Source organism: Engystomops pustulosus, chromosome 6 (genome assembly GCF_040894005.1).
Source record: "Engystomops pustulosus chromosome 6, aEngPut4.maternal, whole genome shotgun sequence".
NCBI classification, from domain to species: domain Eukaryota; kingdom Metazoa; phylum Chordata; class Amphibia; order Anura; family Leptodactylidae; genus Engystomops; species Engystomops pustulosus.
The window spans coordinates 167,480,803-167,507,480 of record NC_092416.1 but is presented as its reverse complement, the minus strand read 5'-3'; the positions used below and the strand labels follow the sequence as shown (position 1 = coordinate 167,507,480).

Sequence of the window (26,678 nt, the reverse complement as noted above, 5' to 3'; positions counted from 1 at the left end):
CAAATCAGAGGGGACATATACAATTAACAACAGGAGTGAAGGCCCTGCTCGCAAGAGCTTACAGTCTATGTGGGTGTCTCCTCACACTGCTGTGCTCTTTTCTCTCTGCATTGAACTGCTGCACAGTCCCTTAGTCTGAGTCCCCACCGCAGTGTTGAATCAGAATACAGGCAGTTAAATATATAAGTGGGAATTGGATTTTTTATTTCACTCATTCCCAGCTATGTATCTGAAGAGACACCCCCTGCAGCCTATAAAAGAGACTCATTTCAGGCAAACATGACTCTTCTCTGCTCATTTTAATGTGACTTTTAGGAGATTTTTTAAAGGTAAACAGATGAAATCTCAAATAAAAGAGGGAATTCAAGAAAGGACATTTCATACCCTACCTGGGGGGACTGGTAGTTTATTGGGGTACTATTTGGTGACAGGTTCCCTTAAAAGGGTATAGCATTGCTTAGGCTCTTTCCACAGAGAGCAATGAACAGGGACCAACAGAACTTGACCAAAGAGAGAGGAACATTGGAGTCCATAGCCGCCGGACGCGGTTTCTACCTCTACGTTTTAGTGAATATTGTTGGCCCCAGCACTTTAGCTTGGAGATAAAGGACCCCCATCCTACCAACAGGATAAGTGTCTGGTCACTGGGTAGTCCAACGGGTACACGTAGGATCCAGCATGTAGATGACCGAATCTCTGTTCTCCTAGGAAATAACGTGCCACCATAGTTTAGCCATTTTACATCCATGTCCATCTGTATTTTAACCCTAAAACTTTTTAAAATTGATTTTAGGTTCTTACGCAGCAGAAGTAACCATCTCCCGAATAACAGACAGGAAAATGGAGCGGTAAGAGTCCATCAGAGGGGGATCAATAACCTTTCTTATTGGGATGTTAGTTTTTGTTAAGGTATCACAAAGCTCTGGAAGAAAAATCTGATATGTTACCTTCAATTCAGATTGGAGTCAATCAACCTTCAGCACCTTTAAGTGAACTCATCGAAATTGACCCAACATCCAGAATTCAGAACCAGACTAATGGGTTCCCTCCAGAAGCTACTGCTGCTGTTACCCCTCCTGCTGTGCTGAATGGAAATCCACACAAAGCTCCAATTGGTAAGGAATCCCAGGCATCCAGGTAGGCTGGGTCCAGGGGCGTAACTACAGGGGTAGTAGCCATAGCAGCTGCTATGGGGCCCATAGTGTCAGGGGGCCCCGATATCCGAAATAACACTCTAAAGAATGGATGATGTGCACCATTATATACATATTGTACAGTATAATGTACGCATGACAAAGCGCATTTTTCACAGTACACAGCTACTGGGACAGAAGTGTATAAATTAGTGCGTAATTGTGAGAGCATAAGTGTATAAATGTGTGAGTATACAAATATGTAGATTTTCTGAGGGGGTGGGGGCCCCATTCAGAAGTCTACCATGGGGCCCTGCATGTCTTAGTTCCCCCCCTGGCCGGGTCTACATGGGATGTAGTTACAAAGGGTTATTCAGTATCCATCCTAAGATAAAGCAGGAAAATTATCCTTGACCTTACCCCATGTCAGTTTACACTTCAGGTGGTGCAGACCAGCGGTCACCAAAAGATCACCACAATTCCTAAAGGTTATGAAACCCGACCCATTTCGGTCCGTTTTTCTGGTGGCATCCTGATGCAAATGTTCTGTTATGGAGTTAGATTTGAAAGGTGCTGCAGTTCTTCATTAAGTGCTTAGAGGGGCTGTCCTAAATAAATATATTTTTTAGTGGACTTGGTTGGTGTAAAATAACTAAATAACTAATACTTAATAACTTCCCCTCAACTCCAGTGCGGTATACAGAGGTTCGGTGGTGACATAATGACAGTACACAGTCACTATAGCCTGTTACAGGCACATACCATGGCTGACGCGAGCTATTGTTAAACTGCACTGGATCAGAGGAGAGGACAGAGGTAAGTATCAGTTCTGTATTTAACACCAACTAAGGCCACTAATAAAAAATATTGATCCTACACAACCCCTGTAGGTCAGGTCAGACTATTAGTATATAAGTCATAATATCTATAAGTCATCATCTCCTGCTACAGCTCCTCCAATTCAGCAGAGCTCACAAATGTAAATAAAGAATCACGGAGAGCCTGCACACAGTCCAAAAGTAAGTAGCAGGACTGCTGAATCACTTGATGAACATTCAGGCAGTATTTTTAATTAGTATTGTTATCAATTATTATTAGTAGTAGTATTTGAGGTCCCCTTTTTCATGGACCAAACATTTGTAGAATGAAAAGTTGATTCAAAGTAGAAAAAAATAATAACTTTTTACTTTCTGTTCACTTAAAAACAAATATTAAGAAAAACCATAAAATATGATATAATATAAATATGCTTGACATCCCAACTAATAAAAAAAAAGACAACATCAACTATTATACAACAAAACACCACCTATACCATCCATCTCCATCTCACATTTACTCTTAGCTGTAAATACATTAAACTACAATAAAGGACTCAAATTTTGTACCTAATTTTTTAATGGAAAAATTGCCACCATAACAAAATAAAAGAATATTATTCTCATAAAAATAAGTTAAAAAATGTATCATTTTTCTCTTAAATTATTTTGCACTAGTCATAAGACATGAGCAAACCCGAACTTTCGGGTTTAGATGCACCCTGTGTGACCTGGACACATTGCCGGATTAGCTGACGAACAGCGCCCCCTAGCTAGTAGCCATGGCTGTGATTGGCCAAGGAAACACCACTGGCTAATAAAAGCCATGGCAAGTTGCTATTGGCCTTAATATGCCAGACTGGACCTTCGTCAGCCAATCCGTAAACATGTCTGGGTGGTCATGGGTGCACCCCATCCACGAACCCAAACAATGGGGCAGATTTACTTACCCGGCCCATTCGCGATCCAGCGGCGCGTTCTCTGCTCTGCATTCGGGTCCGGCCGGGATCTATGAAGGTAGTTCCTCCGCCGTCCACCAGGTGTCGCTGCTGCGCTGAAAATAATCTCAACGCGCCGGAATGCACCACCTCGGACCAGGTGAAGGTAAGCGCTTCCCAAGCGACACTTTTTCGGTTTTTAAATGCGGCGGTTTTTCCGAATACGTCGGGTTTTCGTTCGGCCACGCCCCCCGATTTCCGTCGCGCGCAAGCCGGCGCCGATGCGCCACAATCCGATCGCGTGCGCCACAATCCCGGGGCAATTCAGGTACAATCGGCGCAAATCGGAAATATTCGGGTAACACGTCGGGAAAACGCGAATCGGGCCCTTAGTAAATGACCCCCAATAAGTTCAGCTCGGCTCATCTCTACTGGTCTCTCTACCCCTAGCAAAACAAAAAACTAAGAAATCAAATATTTCTCTAATTCCCTTTCGCTTATAAATATATTCTACATCAAGGAACCAACACAAAAAAATGGACTGTAATAAATTACTGAAAAAAAAAAAAAATTTCTAAAATATTATTGTTATTTTGTTTGTTTCTAAATCCCTGCGCCCCTTGTCCTTGTCCAACTTGGAGATAAAGAAAATATTTCTATTAAACTACTTAAAAAAACACCCAAGAACATGAAGTTTTTCTGTTATAACTAAAAATTAAAGGCACAAGAGATCAGTAAAAAGCAATCAGTGAAGCGGCTAATGACGGACTGGAAGCCTCGAGGGTTTGTTATAGGAAGTAAATTAGGGAAGTGTATAATGATTAGAATCTTTTCTCGCTGAGTAGTCGTCTACCCTCTCAGATGTGCCAGGATGACAGATCCGCTGTGCCAGGATGACAGATCCGCTGTTGTGTGATGCCAGGACTCGGTTCATATAAGGTTCTTACGAGCGGCTCCTGGGATCTTTAAGAATGACATTCCCATCCTCCTCCTATAGCGAATCAATAAGCGTAGTACGTGTCCTCTCCGGCAGGCCAGGTAATTGGGCCCCTTAGGGCACAGCTACGGCCCGGATTACTAAATGCCCGGGGAGCCGGTGCCTACATGCTGAGTAAGCGCTCACGTAGCTACAAGCGTATTTAAACATCAGATACTTGTCACATTGCGGAGTGTGAACGCTCGTCCTTGTCACATTGTAGAGGATGTGCCATACAAAGAGCTGTCATACTGCACATTGTGTTTAATGTAACAAGGACGCCGGGCTCCTACTAGATGATAAACCTGGGCAACAACCGTTCCGTGCTGTAAAACATGAATACTGCTTACTTCCATACATAGCGCCACATTTATCCATAGGTTGTATCTGGTATTGCAGCTCCACTCCAGTGAAATGAATGAGGCTGAGCTGTAATACCAGACGCAACCTGTCAGGGCAGGCGCCAACACTGGGCATACTTGGGCAAGTGCCGGGGCCCAGAGCTCCCGGGGGGCCCACATAAGGCTTAACATAAGGAATCCGTGGGGGTCATGGAGGACTGTATCTATTGTATCTATAGGGTTTGAGGGGGCTGTTTGGGATGATAAACTATGGAATATTTTAGGGAACAGGAGACTGTTTTAGTTTTTGGATTTTCTATGTGAGTTCACTGCAAAAGGGCCCACTGAGGGTCTGTCGCCCAGGGGCCTAATGAATCCTGGAGCCCACCCTGCCTAGGACACTGGCCACAATAGTTGTGGAAACATACAATTGCTTTACTAGTAAATTGTGAGATTTTCTGAGAAATCGGGTGAAAAGCTCAAGGGATTGGTTTCATCCTAAAGTCAATCGGTTGAATTGCACCCTTCACAAGCTTCACCAACTCCAACCCTGCTTCCATCAGTAGGTGGCGCTCCCCTTAGTAGGTGGCACTCCCCTTATTTCTGGTGCCGTTGTAATTTTTTCTCTTGCCCTCAACATTTACCATCAGTGTAGTTAGTTTCACCACTCAACGTGCCGATGAGGCTCTATACTGTCAAGTGGGCAGTGCCAGGCTGTAGGACCTCCCACCTTGGTGTAAAGTGCTGAATGAGCATATTGTGTGCAGAACGCAACAGAAACACTGGGGGCCAGAAGGGTTGTGGGGGGGGGGGTGTTACCATAACTGCTACTTGGCTCCTCCTCCTCCCTCACCACTTTCCTCTCAGTCTGTCTGCTGTAATCTCACACAGGGGAGGGTGAAATGCTCCTTCACAGTGTAGCAACCTTTGAAGCTGATGTGGTAATAACCCCAAAACTACTTCTAACTCATTAGCATTATTTTAAAAGTTGATTTTAGAAGGAACGCCACCATGGATAACACGTATAAGAAGATACCACAGTCACATTTTCCTTTAAAATCTAGGGGACACTAGAAAAAACTTTTTCTGCTCCCCCTCCCTTCACATATCCTTTCTGAATGAGCGTTTAGCAGAAGAGCTCTATGAGAGCCCTATAATCTCTGTGTGGTCATTGCTGTGTGAGTGGTTTTCCACCTGCCGTGCACATTGCTATTGATCCATCCGAGTGAGGACTCGGGCGCAATGACCTCAATGTAAATGCACGCACCCCTCTCCCGCCTGGCCGTGTCGTGTTATCTAACACAATGTCCGCCTCGCTGCTCCCATCCATCAGGTACACAAAGTCCAGCGAGAGAACAAGTAATCGATACAAGGCCCTTTATTTTGTGCCCGCTGCTGTAGCATGCCAATACTCTACATGGACTGGCAAGGGCTCTCCGTCTGGCGTATATATCAGTCAGAACCAGCACACGATTCTATGGACCGATTTACCGGCTTGTGGCTATGAGACCAAACACGTGCCCTTGTAGGTGACCTGCAGCGTAAGCAAGGCCTTGAAAGAAATCTGTCACATGAATTTTCAATTTATATGCAAATGAGCGCTCTGGTGGGCTCTGAGTATATATCCATGAGGAGCGGTGCACCCTGGGTATATATCCATGAGGAGCGGTGCACCCTGGGTGTATATCCATGAGGAGAGGTGCACCCGGGGTATATATCCATGAGGAGCGGTGCACCCTGATTATATATCCATGAGGAGCGGTGCACCCTGATTATATATCCATGAGGAGCGGTGCACCCTGGGTATATATCCATGAGGAGCGGTGCACCCTGGGTATATATCCATGAGGAGCGGTGCACCCTGGGTATATATCCATGAAGAGCGGTGCACCCTGGGTATTTATCCACGAAGAGCGGTGCACCCTGGGTATATATCCACGAGGAGCGGTGCACCCTTGGTATATATCCATGAGGAGCGGTGCACCCTGGGTATCTATCTATGAGGAGCGGTGCACCCTGGGTATATATCCACGAGGAGCGGTGCACCCTGGGTATTTATCCATGAGGAGCGGTGCACCCTGGGTATATATCCATGAGGAGCGGTGTACCCTGGGTATATATCCATGAGGAGCGGTGCACCCTGATTATATATCCATGAGGAGCGGTGCACCCTGGGTATATATCCAGGAAGAGCGGTGCACCCTGGCTATATATCCACGAGGAGCACTGCACCCTGGGTATATATCCACGAGGAGCACTGCACCCTGGCTATATATCCACGAGGAGCGCTGCACCCTGGGTATATATCCACAAGGAGAGCTGCACCCTGGGTATATATCCACGAGGAGCGCTGCACCCTGGCTATATATCCACGAGGAGCGCTGCACCCTGGGTATTTATCCACGAGGAGAGCTGCACCCTGGGTATATATCCACGAGGAGCGCTGCACCCTGGCTATATATCCACAAGGAGCGCTGCACCCTGGCTATATATCCACGAGGAGCGCTGCACCCTGGCTATATATCCACGAGGAGCGGTGCACCATGGGTATATATCCACGAGGAGCGCTGCACCCTGGGTATATATCCACGAGTAGAGCTGCACCCTGGGTATATATCCACGAGGAGCGCTGCACCCTGGCTATATATCCACAAGGAGCGCTGCACCCTGGCTATATATCCACGAGGAGCGCTGCACTCTGGGTATATATCCACGAGGAGCGCTGCACCCTGGCTATATATCCACGAGGAGCGCTGCACCCTGGGTATTTATCCACGAGGAGCGCTGCACCCTGGGTATTTATCCACGAGGAGAGCTGCACCCTGGGTATATATCCACGAGGAGCGCTGCACCCTGGCTATATATCCACAAGGAGCGCTGCACCCTGGCTATATATCCACGAGGAGCGCTGCACTCTGGGTATATATCCACGAGGAGCGCTGCACCCTGGGTATTTATCCACGAGGAGCGGTGCACCCTGGGTATATATCCACGAGGAGCGCTGCACCCTGGCTATGTATCCACGAGGAGAGCTGCACCCTGGGTATATATCCACGAGGAGAGCTGCACCCTGGCTATATATCCACGAGGAGCGCTGCACTCTGGGTATATATCCACGAGGAGCGCTGCACCCTGGGTATTTATCCACGAGGAGCGGTGCACCCTGGGTATATATCCACGAGGAGCGCTGCACCCTGGCTATGTATCCACGAGGAGAGCTGCACCCTGGGTATATATCCACGAGGAGAGCTGCACCCTGGGTATATATCCACGAGGGGAGCTGCACCCTGGGTATATATCCACGAGGAGAGCTGCACCCTGGGTATATATCCACGAGGAGCGCTGCACCCTGGCTATATATCCACGAGGAGCGCTGCACTCTGGGTATATATCCACGAGGAGCGCTGCACCCTGGGTATATATCCACGAGGAGCGGTGCACCCTGGCTATATATCCACGAGGAGCGCTGCACCCTGGCTATATATCCACGAGGAGCGGTGCACCATGGGTATATATCCACGAGGAGCGCTGCACCCTGGGTATATATCCACGAGGAGAGCTGCACCCTGGGTATATATCCACGAGGAGCGCTGCACCCTGGGTATATATCCACGAGGAGCGCTGCACCCTGGGTATATATCCACGAGGAGCGCTGCACCCTGGCTATATATCCACGAGGAGCGCTGCACCCTGGGTATTTATCCACGAGGAGAGCTGCACCCTGGGTATATATCCACGAGGAGCGCTGCACCCTGGCTATATATCCACAAGGAGCGCTGCACCCTGGCTATATGTCCACGAGGAGCGCTGCACTCTGGGTATATATCCACGAGGAGCGCTGCACCCTGGGTATTTATCCACGAGGAGCGGTGCACCCTGGGTATATATCCACGAGGAGCGCTGCACCCTGGCTATGTATCCACGAGGAGAGCTGCACCCTGGGTATATATCCACGAGGAGAGCTGCACCGTGGGTATATATCCACGAGGAGCGCTGCACCCTGGGTATATATCCACGAGGAGCGCTGCACCCTGGCTATATATCCACGAGGAGCGCTGCACCCTGGGTATATATCCACGAGGAGCGCTGCACCCTGGCTATATATCCACGAGGAGCGCTGCACCCTGGGTATTTATCCACGAGGAGAGCTGCACCCTGGGTATATATCCACGAGGAGCGCTGCACCCTGGCTATATATCCACAAGGAGCGCTGCACCCTGGCTATATATCCACGAGGAGTGCTGCACCCTGGGTATATATCCACGAGGAGCGCTGCACCCTGGCTATGTATCCACGAGGAGAGCTGCACCCTGGGTATATATCCACGAGGAGAGCTGCACCCTGGGTATATATCCACGAGGAGCGCTGCACCCTGGCTATATATCCACGAGGAGCGCTGCACCCTGGGTATTTATCCACGAGGAGCGGTGCACCCTGGGTATATATCCACGAGGAGCGCTGCACTCTGGGTATATATCCACGAGGAGCGCTGCACCCTGGGTATTTATCCACGAGGAGCGGTGCACCCTGGGTATATATCCACGAGGAGCGCTGCACCCTGGCTATGTATCCACGAGGAGAGCTGCACCCTGGGTATATATCCACGAGGAGAGCTGCACCCTGGGTATATATCCACGAGGAGCGCTGCACCCTGGGTATATATCCACGAGGGGAGCTGCACCCTGGGTATATATCCACGAGGAGAGCTGCACCCTGGGTATATATCCACGAGGAGCGCTGCACCCTGGCTATATATCCACGAGGAGCGCTGCACTCTGGGTATATATCCACGAGGAGCGCTGCACCCTGGGTATATATCCACGAGGAGCGGTGCACCCTGGCTATATATCCACGAGGAGCGCTGCACCCTGGCTATATATCCACGAGGAGCGGTGCACCATGGGTATATATCCACGAGGAGCGCTGCACCCTGGGTATATATCCACGAGGAGAGCTGCACCCTGGGTATATATCCACGAGGAGCGCTGCACCCTGGGTATATATCCACGAGGAGAGCTGCACCCTGGGTATATATCCACGAGGAGCGCTGCACCCTGGCTATATATCCACGAGGAGCGCTGCACCCTGGGTATTTATCCACGAGGAGAGCTGCACCCTGGGTATATATCCACGAGGAGCGCTGCACCCTGGCTATATATCCACAAGGAGCGCTGCACCCTGGCTATATATCCACGAGGAGTGCTGCACTCTGGGTATATATCCACGAGGAGCGCTGCACCCTGGCTATATATCCACAAGGAGCGCTGCACCCTGGCTATATATCCACGAGGAGTGCTGCACCCTGGGTATATATCCACGAGGAGCGCTGCACCCTGGGTATATATCCACGAGGAGAGCTGCACCCTGGGTATATATCCACGAGGAGCGCTGCACCCTGGGTATATATCCACGAGGAGCGCTGCACCCTGGGTATTTATCCACGAGGAGAGCTGCACCCTGGGTATATATCCACGAGGAGCGCTGCACCCTGGCTATATATCCACAAGGAGCGCTGCACCCTGGCTATATGTCCACGAGGAGCGCTGCACTCTGGGTATATATCCACGAGGAGCGCTGCACCCTGGGTATTTATCCACGAGGAGCGGTGCACCCTGGGTATATATCCACGAGGAGCGCTGCACCCTGGCTATGTATCCACGAGGAGAGCTGCACCCTGGGTATATATCCACGAGGAGAGCTGCACCGTGGGTATATATCCACGAGGAGCGCTGCACCCTGGGTATATATCCACGAGGAGCGCTGCACCCTGGCTATATATCCACGAGGAGCGCTGCACCCTGGGTATATATCCACGAGGAGCGCTGCACCCTGGCTATATATCCACGAGGAGCGCTGCACCCTGGGTATTTATCCACGAGGAGAGCTGCACCCTGGGTATATATCCACGAGGAGCGCTGCACCCTGGCTATATATCCACAAGGAGCGCTGCACCCTGGCTATATATCCACGAGGAGTGCTGCACTCTGGGTATATATCCACGAGGAGAGCTGCACCCTGGGTATTTATCCACGAGGAGCGGTGCACCCTGGGTATATATCCACGAGGAGCGCTGCACCCTGGCTATGTATCCACGAGGAGAGCTGCACCCTGGGTATATATCCACGAGGAGAGCTGCACCCTGGGTATATATCCACGAGGAGCGCTGCACCCTGGGTATATATCCACGAGGAGCGCTGCACCCTGGGTATTTATCCACGAGGAGAGCTGCACCCTGGGTATATATCCACGAGGAGCGCTGCACCCTGGCTATATATCCACAAGGAGCGCTGCACCCTGGCTATATGTCCACGAGGAGCGCTGCACTCTGGGTATATATCCACGAGGAGCGCTGCACCCTGGGTATTTATCCACGAGGAGCGGTGCACCCTGGCTATGTATCCACGAGGAGAGCTGCACCCTGGGTATATATCCACGAGGAGAGCTGCACCGTGGGTATATATCCACGAGGAGCGCTGCACCCTGGGTATATATCCACGAGGAGCGCTGCACCCTGGCTATATATCCACGAGGAGCGCTGCACCCTGGGTATATATCCACGAGGAGCGCTGCACCCTGGCTATATATCCACGAGGAGCGCTGCACCCTGGGTATTTATCCACGAGGAGAGCTGCACCCTGGGTATATATCCACGAGGAGCGCTGCACCCTGGCTATATATCCACAAGGAGCGCTGCACCCTGGCTATATATCCACGAGGAGTGCTGCACCCTGGCTATATATCCACGAGGAGCGGTGCACCCTGGGTATATATCCACGAGGAGCGCTGCACCCTGGCTATGTATCCACGAGGAGAGCTGCACCCTGGGTATATATCCACGAGGAGAGCTGCACCCTGGGTATATATCCACGAGGAGCGCTGCACCCTGGCTATATATCCACGAGGAGCGCTGCACTCTGGGTATATATCCACGAGGAGCGCTGCACCCTGGGTATATATCCACGAGGAGCGGTGCACCCTGGGTATATATCCACGAGGAGCGCTGCACCCTGGTTATATATATATATATATGAGGTGCACGCGATCGGATTTTGGCGCAATCACGCCTTTTTTCTTGCAATAGGAATCGGGGTTGTGGCCGTCGGACAACCCGACGGATTCGGAAAAAACGCGGAATTTAAAAAATGAAATGTGTCGCAAGATCAAGCACTCACATGCACCGGGAAGAAGCAGGTGAACTCCGGCGGACCTCGGTGCAGCAGCGACACCTACTGGATATCGGGCGCACGACCTTAGTGAATCCCAGCAGAACCCAAATCCGAATCTGCAGGCAGCATGTTATAGAGCAGGAGGAGCTGAGCAGAATGACATACAGTTTTGTGGAAATAAATTCATTGCAACTATTTCATGTCCACATTTTTGGCCTTTTTAACCCATCCTATCCCCTATTCCTCCACCAATATTATTAATTGACACTTCAAAGAAATTCATTTCATGATATCTGAAAATTTCATAAATCTATTAAACTTCTCTACATTGGCGTTTGCAAACAAAACAACCTGTGCTGAGAAATGTTTGCTTGTAGCACAGCGGGCCCGGGGTGTTTTTAGGTAGGTGTTATTCAGAGACGGGTCAGGCGGTAGATTGAAGCACATCAGTGGAGTGCGATCATGAAGGTTTTGTTACCATATGGCGCATTGATGGCTGCTAAGAGATGGTGATAACACGTTTACCTCGTGTTGTTGGATAATCGGTTATTTCATATTTGTTTAACTCGATATAACCCCATACACACCTATTATACCGTATATATGGTGTACGTGCTCCTCACACACTGTATACTTAATGCAAAGATCTATACATTATGATATGGCGCCATATACATCCCATTATAGGATAACTGTGTGTATACACAGGAGCGTATGAGGGATATAACCTCTGTTGTCAGGGTAACCAAGGTGAGAGGCCTAAGGATTACCAGGAAACTGTAGGCCTCATCTGGGCCTAGAACTGGTTACCCAGGAAACTGATAAAACTTCTAGGAAATTATCTTATACTTGGTACTTAATGTCATTATTACTGTACAGAGGGTGGATATCAGGGTCACCACCAAGACACGAATTGATGATATGGGCATAATGAAGCTTTTAAAGCAAATCTACCATCAAAATCCATCATGATAAACCAGGGACATTACTCATAGATTCAGGCACCAGGACTGTGGAACTCTTCTTATATGTGTTATCCATGGCCTCCTTCCTTCTAAAATCAACTTTTAAAGTTATTCTAATGAGTCAGAAGTGCTGTGGGGGGAAGGCGTTACCAAAGCCCTTCCATGCCATAGCTTCACAGGCTGTTACACTGTACAGGAGAACTCCCCACCCCCCTCCTGCTGCCTGATGTAATCTCAGACAGTGCGAGATTAGAAGTGCTCCTGCACAGCTACAGCATAGAGGGGCTCTGGTAATGCCACCCTGAGCCCGTGTGGCTCATAGGCATAATTATAAAAGATGATTTTAGGAGAAAGGAGGCCATCGATAACAGATATAAGATGGTCCCTGGATCTATGAGTAAGTGTCCCGGGTTTAATGATGGATTTTGAGTGTAGATGCAATTTAAATTACTGGCAGCACCCGAGTTACGTACTTGGGTTTGTACTTAAGTTGAATTTGTATGTAAGTCGGAACTGTTTGTTTTATAATTGTAGATCCAGACAAAAAATGTTTTTGTCCCAGTGACAATTGGATTTTCCAAATTTTGGGCTGTAATGGGATCAAGAATTATCAATGAAGCTTAATCCTTACAGCTGATCATTGCAGTCTGGGACTAAAGTAAAGCATCCAGAGAGCTTCACCAGAGGTCACAGAGGGCAGAGGGGTCCATCTGTTAATCGGGTGTCCTTAAGTAGAGGACCACACTACATGACCTGAAAAAGGACCGTTCCATGATGACTTAAATTGATGTGAATGGGCCTGATTTTTAAACCAGCAATGTGTTTTTGATATACAGTATCTTTATACGTCCAATATATGTCCAATATAAAATTAGGGGGTTTTTTTAGAATTAAGACCTTATTTTGTCACCATGAGGATACTGATAACATCATTGGTCCATGTTACGTTCTTCTGTTGTAATCTATAACCAGGCTATCTTACCATTGCAGATGCTGGACAACCGCCACCGCCGTACGATAATACCGGAAACTTTATGTATCCACAAATGGACCTGCTGGAACTGAAGGAGGCAGTAAATATACCGTAAGTAGTGAATGTTCTCACACTTGAGCCTTTGTCTTTTTTCAAAACAACCATAGACAAATCCCTTTTAATGTCAATCCCTTTAAGGGAGACATTTACCAACTGTTACTCTTTGCATCCCCTGGCACACTTGGAGTTTCTTTTCTAGCCTGTACTGTCTCCAAGCAGTCAACTGTTAACTGTTCCAGTCCAGGACTGCCCACCTGACTGTATAATACCTAATTAGCATAATGAAGCTATTGACTCTAATAGCTCAAGAACACTGAAGGATAGAGGAAAAAAATTCAAACTATTCCAAAATCAGAGCAGTAAAGACTATAAATCGATGCAAAGAGATGGAATTGGCGGAGGAGATAAAAAGGAGGTAGATATCTGGTATAATAACTTATTCCAATTATCACAAGAAGTATTAAAGTACAGTTTCGTTCTTAAAGGGAACCTGTCACCAGATTTTCACAAATACAGCTTGTGACGGGTTTCCATAGAGCCCTATTAACGAACTGACACCCTTTTTTGAGCTAACAATTTTTTTATTTCAGATCCCTGTAAATTATCTGTATAAACTTGCCTTGCATACAGCCAAATCCAGAGGGTGTCGAGGGGGTGTGGCCTCCTCTGGCTGAATCCAGCAACTTCTTCTCAGCATTCAGCAATAATGTCATGTGACCAAGGGGACATCATCTCAGGTCCTTTAGCCTCCTAACATTAGCAAACTGTACACCATACATATATCTGATCACGTGAAGTCACAGCAGCCTGGATGCACTTCTACTACTCTCCATGCAGACATGCTGTGATTTCATGTGATCAGATATATGCATGGGGCAAAGTTTGCTAATATTAGGAGGCTAAAGGGCCTGAGATGATGTCATCCAGGGGAGGCTCGACACCCTCCAAATATGACTTTATGCATGGCAAATTTATAAAGATTTATGGGGATCTGAGATCCTAGCTAAATGAAGGGTGTCAGTCAGTTAATAGGACTCAATGGGAACCTTCCACTTTCTGTATTTGTGAACATGTGGTGACGGGTTCCCTTTAAAAAGGTTAAAGAAATTATAGCAGTAGTGAAATTTTTTACATTAATGGCTCAAACACATGATACATCTGCTCGAAATATATAACATCATCATGTCCAATATGTTCTTATCGTAACCAGATTTCCATATGGAGGACAGAACCAGCTGCTGACTGTTCCCCCTAGAAACCTGTATGATAATGTAAGTCTTTTTTGTATGAAACAATCCATATATGCCGACCAATCAAATATTTGAGGGCGTATACCAATCTCCATCCCATTACGAATCCCCTTTACGAAACCTAAAATAGGGTAAAAATCAAAGAGCAATACAGTCCAGAACCATGAGAGGAAATACAATATCAAAATGATACATTGTCAAAATAATACCTCCATATAATGCCTATATAATACCGCTATACCGTGTCCATATAATAACACCATGCTGTTCTCACGGTTCAGAAATTCATACAGTTTGATGTGACAAAAACTTGCAACTCCCTAAACGGTGGACCTTCCATTATAAGAATCAGTGTGCATTAAGTGTTGGTATATGTAATATTGGACAGATTTATCAGATGGCGGCACTTAAACGGTCCATAACTTTTCAACAAACTTTGCAATAATCATGAGTCCAAATGATTATAGGAATCTTTGTAATAGATCTTATCAGAGAAAAAGTCTTCCTTCTCCACTTACCGGACTCTTTTCCTGCTCCCCCTCTATCTGGTAAACTGAAAACGCCACTCATAAGCAGGAGTCTAGTCTATGGAGAAGGGAGGGGTGAACATAAACTGAGTGAGAAAGGATAGACAATTACAGCATCTCATTCTAAATGTTTCAACACTTCTCTGTATTGTCCTGCTCCCGGATGGAGAGTTACTGAGCAGATTCTCCTCCACTTTCTATGTGCGGTGTATAGGAGACATCATAGAAGCTAGTCTCCACCATTTGAGAATTAGAGATGGAGCCTCTAGAGGGGAAAACTGCTAAAAAATGCAGAAGTAATAGCACATCCAGCAATAGTGCACCTCCTTGTGTACATACATTGTACTATATATTAAAGCAATTAAAAAAAAAAATTTAAATGGAAATAATTCCAATATTAATCCATGAGAAATGCTTAAAAAAACCTACGTATTTACATATTTTTTACAGGCTCATTTGCCTCCGACAATACAACCTGCAGGTCCTTTCTTCCCAATGGTTCCGGGCTCCACACCTTTCTTCCCATTACCGCGAGTCTTGCCCCCGGTACCGATATCAACACCTCCCGGACCAACAGAAACAAATCCATCTCTATTTCCTGCAGTCCCCACTCTAAATCCGACAGTTGTGCCATTACCAAAGGAATCAAGCACTAAACCTTCAGTGAAATCAGGTAAAAATCTGAAAATCATTCAATGCCTTTGAGGCCAGTGGGAGCTCCGAGCACTGGATCTGTTAGTTCTATTGATACTGAGCAGATCAGTCGCTTCATCAGTCTCAGTATATGTAATATGTAAAATGCTCACAATTCACTATTTAGGTTCTGATTTTAGATATCAATGGTTTTTTTCAGACGCGGGTAGCGGCACGCCATTGCCAAATTACTATGAGCTCTTAGAGTTTGATCCTCTCGCTGACAGTAACAAGACTGAGTAAGTGCTCCCCTACTGTATAATACTAGTGGTACTAAGTCACATGATGTCTTCTCTGCCTAATTATTTACATTATTATTTATTGTTTGTTCTATGGTTTTATTATGTATTTACTGGTCTGAAGAACGTACTTTATTCATTGCTTGGTCTGGGGTCTCCATTAATATTAATCATCTGGATTGGGGTCTATATTGCTATTAATTTGTTTCTTCTACTGTACTATGTACAGGTAGTCCCCAGGTTACATACTAGATAGGGTCTGGAGGTTTGTTCTTAAGTTGAATTTGTATGTAAGTCGAAACTGTATATTTTATAATTGAAGTTCTAGACAATTTTTTTTTTCTTTTGTCCCAGTGACAATTGGAGTTTCAACATTTTTGCTGTAATGGGACTAATGATTATCAGTAAAGCTTCATTACAGACACCTTACAGCTGATCATTGCAGCCTGGGACTATAGTAACATCCAGAGAGCTTCACAGGAGGTCACAGGGGGCAGAGGGGTCCGTCTGTAACTATGGGTTGTCTGTAAGTCGGGTGTCCTTAAGTAGGGGACCGTCTGTATTGGCTGCTCTAAAATCTGCATTATTGTTAATTGCTCAGGCTGGGGTTTCCATTAATATTTCTTATCTGGTCTGGGGTCTACATTCTTATTAATGTGCCTGTTCCGCAGTTTGTATTATGTATGGGCTGCTATGAAGTCTGGATTCCTGTTCAGTGCTTGGTCGGGGGGCTACATTAATATAACCTTTCCGGATTGGGGTCTACATTGTTATGGTTTGTTATACTGTATAATTTTTTGGCTTGTCTGAAATCTGTATTGATTATTTCTTGTTGTTAATTGTACTGGAGTCTGTATTATGTATTGGCTGGTCAGAAGACGGTATTATTAATTGTTTGGTCTGGGGTCTAAATTAATATTAATTATGTAGTTTGGGGTCCACATTGTTATTAAAAGGGGTTTCCAAGACCTGAAAAAAATGACATATAACCAGGAAGGGGCTGCTAAAAAAATTAAATATTTACTTACCTCTGCGGTCCCTCCGCGGTCTCTCCCGTGTCGCTGGGAGCTGCCTCGAGTTCGACTACCCGCTGGCTGATGTATAAGGCGCTGAGATATGAGGACGGGTGGGTGGCGTCCATGCTCCTGTAAACAAACGGCAGCATGAGACACTGGGAGGGATCGTGGAGGTAAGTAAGCTTGTCAGGTCAGTCCCTGTCCCCATGGGGCTCACAGTCTAATCAACTTACCAGTATGTTTTGGAGTGTGGGAGGAAACCGGAGGACCCAGAGGAAACCCACACAAACACGGAGAGAACATATAGGGGCAGATTTATCAAGCAGTCTGAAAGTCAGAATATTTCCAGTTGCCCATGGCAACCAATCACAGCTCAGCTTTCATTTCACCAGTGCTCATGAATATTTTAAAGGGGAGCTGTGATTGGTTGCCATGGGCAACTAGAAATATTCTGACTTTCAGACTGCTTGATAAATCTGCCCCATAATCTCTGCAGAATTGTGGCCCTTAGAAGTTGAATGGCTTACTATGTGGCCCCCGGTACAAAAAGTTTACTTTTAATTTGGTCCTTATTATTACTATTAAATTCGATTTATACGTTTTTTTTTTTTCCAGGGCTATTTATGAAGAAATTGATACAGTAAGATGGAATTCAAAAAAGACTACAAGATAGAGCCCTGCGCAAGGTAGTAACCCTCATTGTTCCACAATGTACCTCAAGAATTCAAGAAATTTACACCTGAAGAGATGGTATAAGGAAACAGCGCCACCTTTGTCACTTGGTTGTGTCTGGTACTGCAGACCAATCCCATTTAAAGGGATATTATGGTCATCAATGTCTAAATATAAGGATTCCTATATGAATGGAGGGCAAGTGCGTATGTTGAAACAATGATCCGTTCACTTACATGGGACTGCAGGAGATACCGGACGCGAAAGTCCTATAGAAGTGGATGGAGCACTGACCAAACTTGTGGATACATATGGGTTACTCCTACTGATCGTTACCAGTCCCTACAGTTGGACCCCAATAATTAAAAACATCTCTTATTCTGAAGGGAAAAACTCCTTTAACTGTGTGTGGCCTGGCTGCAGTACCTGACACAGCCTGCTGTTAAGGGTGGCGCTGTTTTTGTAAAAGTTTACCTCCAGTTAGAAGCTATTATTACCTCACCCGCACTTCAAACTATGGAAACTGAATGAGGAATATACATTTCTAACTTCCCATCATCCTTTGTGACAGGTCACGATCTTACCCTGGAGGTCGGGCAGATGGATATAGAAAAACTATTGATTTCACAGATTTGGTGTTGATGGATGAAGAATATAGGGACAATACCTTGAAGAAATCATCTGCGAGGTGACTGTGAAGCCATTTCACAGCAACCATCTGTCTACAGACTACAGTGCTAATCATATAGAAGAGTGTGAAACATGAAATCCATGCAATTCTCTTAAAATTTCACGAGCCCCCACTGCCAAGAAGTTCTAGGACGGTCCACCACTAGGGGGAGCACTCTGAAAATACATTGATACGGCTCCTATGGAACTTAATAATGAATCTGTATGCGATATGCTCTTGTGCCCCCTCTAGTGGTGGATGCAGGTAGTCAGAATTTTATTATTTAACTCTATGGCCAGTAAAAAAAAAAAAAAATTTTTAGCATTCTCCATATTATATTATCAGTTACCAATAGAAGGATTTAAGCAGTGAACTTATAGGCGTTTTTTTCAATTCTTTTTCGTGAACGCGGCGTTACAGGACTAATATCCCCGCGATCCGTTCTCTTTATTCAGCAGATGTCCTCAAATGAAAATTTGATTAGTTTCAAATGAAACTTTTACTGTTCCTCATCTGTTTAATTTTAGACTTAGTGAAGCATTGCCGCAATTAACCCCGCCGCCATAGATTTCCATTTTTTTTAATGCGGCAGCGATGGAGGGAGTCACATTCTTCCTAAATTAAAACCTTTGCTTGTTCATCGGCACGGACAGTAATAGATGGAAATATCTACCTACAGAAGTTTTATTTTCTTTTGCAATTAAGAGAATGTACAACAAATGTTATGGAGACAAAGGAAATTTCTTAACCTTTCGCTGAATTACATACGGGGGAGACGAGGAGAGAAAATGTACCTGAAAAACAGAACGTGGCGCTCCAGTGCCACCTAGTGGTCAATGGACGTACTACATGTAGTAATCTGTAATAAATGTAATATGTTTCCAATATAAAGATTTGTCTGTTTTTAAGCAAATATTTAGGGCTTGTCCTGATAAATTCACAGATGGGTGCGCAATATATTGTATAAGTGATCAGACCCCCTAGGGCAGTGATGGCGGACCTTTTAGAGACCTTTTTAGAAACTCACTCATTTATCACAAAGTGCCAATATAAGCAGTAATTTATTTAATTGTTAAGCTGTTCTCCCACAACTTTCAATCACACCTGGGCAAAACCAGACCATTAAGAGGACCTTCAAAGATAATTTGGTCCTCTCCACACTTATTTCCCCTTTTCCTTTAGTCCCAAGCTGCCAAGAGATTCTAGGTGCCGGGGATCCAAAGTTATGGCTTCTATAATCCAGGATGCATCTCATACATGCTTGGCCACTGAGGTGCCACACTATGAGGACATATGAGATACTGTCTTGGCGATTAAAAGGTTAAAATAGCACTGAGACTAGTAAATCTTGACTTGTGTGGAACTGCAGTTAGATTCATTGGGGCACATTTACTTACCCGGTCCAGTCGCTATCCAGCGGCGCGTTCTCCGACGAGGATTCGGGTTCTGCCGGGATTCACTAAGGTCATGTGCCTGATATCCACCAGGTGTCTCTGCTGCACCGAGGTCCGCCGGAGTTCACCTTCTTCTTCCTGTGGTGCATGTAAGTGCGTGATCTTGCGACACAAATTTTTAAATTCCATGGTTTCTCCGAATCCGTCGGACAACGTTGTCTGACGGTCGCGGCCCCCGATTTCTGTCGTGTGAAAGCCAGAGCCGATGCGCCAAAATCCCGGGGCAATTCGGAAATCGCCAGGAAACCGAACGAAAATGCGCGATTCGGACCCTTAGTAAATGAGCTCTAGGGTTCCCTATGGGGGCTTAGAACATGTATAAAAGTAAAATCATGAAAGTATCACCGCATTCCAAAATGTGATGTTCTGTCAGAATATAAAAACAATTATTCCCGGCGCCGAACCCCAAAACGGAAAATAGCAGCTAAATGTCCAAATCTACACTTTTTCGCCATTTTGCCCCCCAAAACAAATTTTAATTACAAGGTCACAAAGTTTTCAACATGGTATCAATAAAAAAAAGTCATCCTGTCCGGCAAATACTTACCTTACACAGCTCCGTACACTGAAGTGTTACAAAATAAAGGCATTTCTTTTTTAATGCAACATTTTTTTTTTAAAAGGTATTAAAGCGTGTTGTCTGACGTTAATAAAAACTTTATTGGTGGGGGCTGTGATTCTCCCAGAAATCAAAGGTGCGCCTTATATATAACTTGTACTTACAGACAATAGCTGCCTTGAACTGTGCACAGGTCTGCCACCTGCTGGTCATTTATTCTTATAATCCGGTGCGCCTTATATATGAAGCTAGACGTATAGCAGGCATTTATTGATGGTGTGCCTTGTAGTCCAAAAAATACGGTAATGTTGGACAACCCCTTTAAGACATAACTATACTAAATAAATCTGTAATCGTACTGACCCTAAGAATAAATCAGAGGCGTCATCTCAACCGCACACTAAACGCCATAACTATAAAGCCCATCAGAATATGGCGCAACTGTATTTTATGGCACTTCACCATATTTGGAAATTTTTTTTTTCCAGCTTCCCAGTACATGGCACAGAATATTAAATGGTGCCTCTAGAAAATACAATTAGTCTTGCAGATAACAAGCCTCCCCTCATAGCTCCTTAAATTAAAATATAAAAAGTTACGGCTTAGGGAAGTAGCAGAGTGAAAAAGCAGAAGAAAAAAAAAAAAAAAGTAAAAAACTTGGTCTTGAAGGGGTTAAAAATCACTTCCTGGGCCAAAAATAGTTATTGCATTTCCATTTAATAGGTTCCTTAATATCAGATCGTTGGGGTATCACACCAAACAACCCCAATAGGTTTGGTGATAAACAAAAATGTGGAAGGAAGCTGACAGCTCCATTCTTTGTGTAGTGGCTGAACCGAGTCACTGCAGATTAGGCCATTTATTTGAATGGGACATGATCTGCAGTAACTAGGTCTGACCACTTCATACAGAATGGTGCCGTTTCCTGTATTATTCCGTTTTTAAACGGATAAGTGAGGATGCTGTGTGTTGTACCTCCACCAATTTGATATTGAGGACATAGTCTATGGATACATTATCAAAATATTTAACCTGGATATGAACAGGAAAACCCCTTTAAATGTGTAAGGCTTCTCCTAGTGTTTGCGTACACTTCACTTTTGCTTGTGACTCAGCCTGTACATTACTGGTATGAACAGACTTTTGACCCAGCTTTCCCAGATTACACTGAATATATTGTTGTAAAGCACATCTTCAGGGAAAGCTGGGTGACAAATGCATTAAATGCATTAAAAAGAGTTGTAAATCCTCAGCAACAACCTTCCTCATTGTAGGTCTAAAATAGTATATAGAGATATAAGTATACAAGGAAGATCCTTAGAACTGATACAAAAAGTTATGTATGTCACCTTGCTCCAGCAGAGGGCGCACCAGAGTCACATGCTGCGTACAGCCAGTCCTACTACATGTTATTGTCGGATTGTTCCATGTGATGACCTGACCCAAACCCCTTTACTTGGCTCTGTGCCTAAAATCATGGGTTCAGGTCCCATAACCCAGACAGACTTCAGCAAGAAGTTTGGGCCAACCCAGAGAAACTAGTTGAATGGCTGCTGAGCCCCTAACAGGCAAGTCCCAGCGCTATTAAGACTAGAGACAGCTAGGGAGGCTGCTGCTGGAGACGGGGCAGGTAGACAGGACGTTAATTAATGCCCTTTTCAGGACAGAGGCTGTTGTATACAGGGACAGTTTGAAATTTTAAATAATTGCCCTTTTCAGGGCAGTGACTATAACTGCAACCTTATTTGCATACCATCCTATAACTGCATCTGTATACGTAGCTACACCTCTCCCATAACCCTTCTAGTGTATCCACGGCCTCCTCCGGCATAGATGGGAGGGGCTTGCAAGCAGGACACGCCCCCCCTCTACAAGATAAAAGGCGATTTATGTGGATGTAAGTGAAACAATTTGGTGTCAGTCAGTTATTAGAGCTCGATAGGAACCTGTCACTGGCTGTATATGTGCACATGTGATGACAGGTTCCCTTTAAGCTGATTTGGCCAGAACCATAAAAAAAAAAAAAAAAATTAGAGCGCTTCACTGTGCGCGTACCAAACTTCAGACATATGTGTAGTACAGCAGGAAATGTGTGGGTGCGGGGGATACTAGAGAAAAGTCCAGGGAAAACCAAGATCATCTCTAGAGAAGAATAAGGACAGCTGCACGCCAAACATATAACCCTGTACAATACTGCGCCAAACATATAACCCTGTACAATACTGCGCCAAACATATAACCCTGTACAATACTGCGCCAAACATATAACCCTGTACAATACTGCGCCAAACATATAACCCTGTACAATACTGCGCCAAACATATAACCCTGTACAATACTGCGCCAAACATATAACCCTGTAGAATACTGCGCCAAACATATAACCCTGTACAATACTGCGCCAAACATATAACCCTGTACAATACTGCGCCAAACATATAACCCTGTACAATACTGCGCCAAACATATAACCCTGTAGAACACTGCGCCAAACATATAACCCTGTACAATACTGCGCCAAACATATAACCCTGTACAATACTGCGCCAAACATATAACCCTGTACAATACTGCGCCAAACATATAACCCTGTAGAACACTGCGCCAAACATATAACCCTGTAGAACACTGCGCCAAACATATAACCCTGTAGAACACTGCGCCAAACATATAACCCTGTACAATACTGCGCCAAACATATAACCCTGTAGAACACTGCGCCAAACATATAACCCTGTAGAACACTGCGCCAAACATATAACCCTGTAGAATACTGCGCCAAACATATAACCCTGTAGAATACTGCGCCAAACATATAACCCTGTACAATACTGCGCCAAACATATAACCCTGTACAATACTGCGCCAAACATATAACCCTGTACAATACTGCGCCAAACATATAACCCTGTAGAACACTGCGCCAAACATATAACCCTGTACAATACTGCGCCAAACATATAACCCTGTACAATACTGCGCCAAACATATAACCCTGTACAATACTGCGCCAAACATATAACCCTGTACAATACTGCGCCAAACATATAACCCTGTACAATACTGCGCCAAACATATAACCCTGTACAATACTGCGCCAAACATATAACCCTGTAGAACACTGCGCCAAACATATAACCCTGTAGAACACTGCGCCAAACATATAACCCTGTAGAATACTGCGCCAAACATATAACCCTGTAGAACACTGCGCCAAACATATAACCCTGTAGAACACTGCGCCAAACATATAACCCTGTAGAACACTGCGCCAAACATATAACCCTGTAGAACACTGCGCCAAACATATAACCCTGTAGAACACTGCGCCAAACATATAACCCTGTAGAACACTGCGCCAAACATATAACCCTGTAGAATACTGCGCCAAACATATAACCCTGTAGAATACTGCGCCAAACATATAACCCTGTAGAATACTGCGCCAAACATATAACCCTGTAGAATACTGCGCCAAACATATAACCCTGTAGAACACTGCGCCAAACATATAACCCTGTACAATACTGCGCCAAACATATAACCCTGTACAATACTGCGCCAAACATATAACCCTGTACAATACTGCGCCAAACATATAACCCTGTACAATACTGCGCCAAACATATAACCCTGTAGAATACTGCGCCAAATTTACTAAATCTGATGTAGACGCTGTATATGTAAATTCTTCCTACGGAGTTTAATAAATCCTATAATAATAAAATAAATAATAAAAATTTGGGCAGATTTATTTCCACCTGGTTTTTGATCAGGATCTTCATGAGGAGGTGTCCAGGACAAATATTAAACACATTCTATATATCATTTTTTCCCTTCATTTAATAATAAAACATGACAGATTCCTGGTTCTGGAGATTCCATGATAACATATAGAGTCTATGAGAGCAGCAGTCAGTGGTTCGGTTCAGTTGTAGCCGGGGAGCGGTAACTTGTGTCCTTCCTTGGCTTCAAAAAATGTATAAGATAACATAATGTTCTCTACGGACGCCATCCGGGGGTCCTCTGCAAACTCTGGGTCGATGAAGAAGAACACGGGCATATCCACCTCCTCGTGGGGGTTCAGTCTCTGCTCTTCAAAGCAAAAGCACTGCAAAAGGGGAAAGAGAGGAGGTCACCTGTGTACATGAAGAGACCACTAAGGACACACGATGAGATGGAAGTGTCTGATCACTGGGGAGACCTGTGTGAGCCAATAAACATGGACGGATCACAGGACGGGTAAGTGCACAGTGATGGGTGTATGGGACGTGCCCACCCATGTTCCTGTGACAACCCCTGGGTGTCCCTCAGGTTATCCAGGTCTATGACATGGAGGAGGCATCACAGAATGGACCATGACTTCCATATGTTTGACATTTACCTTCTTGTATCTTACCTGAATTTTATTAAAATATTGTCCCGCCTCGTAAGGGATGACATTGTATGTAGAGATTCCTATGACCGGCTTGTCCGTCGAATTCTTTGCCTTGTAAAATGCCAACGCTGTTTCACCTGGTACTAACTGCGGAGGCCAAGATTGTAAAAAGGTGACACGTGTGACTCTGCATACTGACAGACAGAGACATACATGCATACATACACACACACATACAGACAGACAGACAGACAGACATACAGACAGACATAGACGTCACACCATAAGTCCACCGCGCCGTACACTTACGTAGATCTCAGTTTGCTGCGGTCTGAAGTTCCAGTGTAGACTGGCGTGGACGTCCGCATTGAATGTGACTTTAATGACCCGATCCTTCACCGGCACCATGGACTCTATCTGCTCCGAGCTGTGACCCGCCACTGCCGTCCCCCCGAGACCTGTGGCCTGAAGACAACAATCACAGAGAATGGTTATAAATACCATCACATATGTAACCTGTATACAGTATATACCGGGCAGTCCAGGGGGATATGGGGGACATCGTAGCATATATGGTTGTAAACAGCAGACACCTGGCAGTAGAGTAGTATATATGGCAGTACACACGTGGGGGTATGAAGCGGCATATATATGGGGGTATGTAGGTGTATATATATATATATATATAGCAGTATATATATGGGGGCATATAGCAGTATATATGGTGTACACAGCAGCACACACCTGGCGGTAGAGGCGGTATATATGGGGTATATAGCAGTATATACATGGGGTATATGGCAGCACACACCTGGCAGTAGAGGTGGTATATATGTTGTATATAGCAGTATATACATGGGGTATATGGCAGCACACACCTGGCAGTAGAGGTGGTATACATGGGGTATATAGCAGTATATACATGGGGTATATAGCAGTATATACATGGGGTATATAGCAGTATATACATGGGGTATATAGCAGTATATACATGGGGTATATAGCAGTATATACATGGGGTATATAGCAGTATATACATGGGGTATATAGCAGTATATACATGGGGTATATAGCAGTATATACATGGGGTATATAGCAGTATATACATGGGGTATATAGCAGCACACACCTGGCAGTAGAGGCGGTATATATAGGGTATATAACAGTATATATGGGGTATATAGCAGTATATATATAGGGTATATAGCAGTATATATGGGGTATATAGCAGTATATATATATAGAGTAAATAGCAGTATATATAGGGTATATGGTACACAGCAGCACACACCTGGCAGTAGAGGCGGTATATATACATGGGGTATATAGCAGTATACATGGGGTATATAGCAGTATACATGGGGTATATAGCAGTATACATGGGGTATATAGCAGTATACATGGGGTATATAGCAGTATACATGGGGTATATAGCAGTACACACCTGGCAGTAGAGGCGGTATATATATATGGGGTATATAGCAGTATACATGGGGTATATAGCAGTATACATGGGGTATATAGCAGTATACATGGGGTATATAGCAGTATACATGGGGTATACAGCAGCACACACCTGGCAGTAGAGGCGGTATATATATATGGGGTATATAGCAGTACACACCTGGCAGTAGAGGCGGTACAGGGGCACAGCAGCATAGGACATGCCCACCATGCCCACAGCGGCGGCGGTCACGTAGGTCAGCACCGTCTTGTTCCTCGTCCTCCAGTCTTGTTGCTGGTTTTGGCTCCGGAAGCCCCGGGGCCCCCCCTGTGCACATCTCCCCGGGGCCCGCAGCGCCCACACCCCGGGACCCCGGCACCCGAGCCTCCACAGTGACATCACGGCG

General features: G+C 45.3%; 2 protein-coding genes across 2 annotated transcripts in view; one reads left to right on the top strand and one right to left on the bottom strand.

Moving 5' to 3' along the window:
* Window positions 1-18,444, top strand: part of TOM1L1 (target of myb1 like 1 membrane trafficking protein) — a 73,755-nt gene extending 55,311 nt beyond the window's left edge. The window contains exons 9-16 of the mRNA XM_072112287.1: window positions 794-848; window positions 959-1,115; window positions 13,328-13,421; window positions 14,581-14,641; window positions 15,598-15,820; window positions 16,001-16,079; window positions 17,711-17,781; window positions 18,339-18,444. Of these exons, the coding sequence (XP_071968388.1) occupies window positions 794-848; window positions 959-1,115; window positions 13,328-13,421; window positions 14,581-14,641; window positions 15,598-15,820; window positions 16,001-16,079; window positions 17,711-17,768 (727 nt within the window). The 3' untranslated portion in view covers window positions 17,769-17,781; window positions 18,339-18,444. The remainder of the gene's footprint in view (window positions 1-793; window positions 849-958; window positions 1,116-13,327; window positions 13,422-14,580; window positions 14,642-15,597; window positions 15,821-16,000; window positions 16,080-17,710; window positions 17,782-18,338) is intronic.
* A 5,831-nt stretch (window positions 18,445-24,275) lies between these two features.
* On the bottom strand, window positions 24,276-26,671 carry COX11 (cytochrome c oxidase copper chaperone COX11). The gene is made up of 4 exons (XM_072112286.1): window positions 26,453-26,671; window positions 25,138-25,293; window positions 24,850-24,975; window positions 24,276-24,561 (listed from the first exon to the last, which is right to left on the bottom strand). The coding sequence occupies exons 1-4, from the start codon at window positions 26,669-26,671 to the stop codon at window positions 24,379-24,381; spliced, it is 684 nt and encodes a 227-aa protein (XP_071968387.1). The 3' UTR covers window positions 24,276-24,378.
* Window positions 26,672-26,678: the final 7 nt, after the last annotated feature.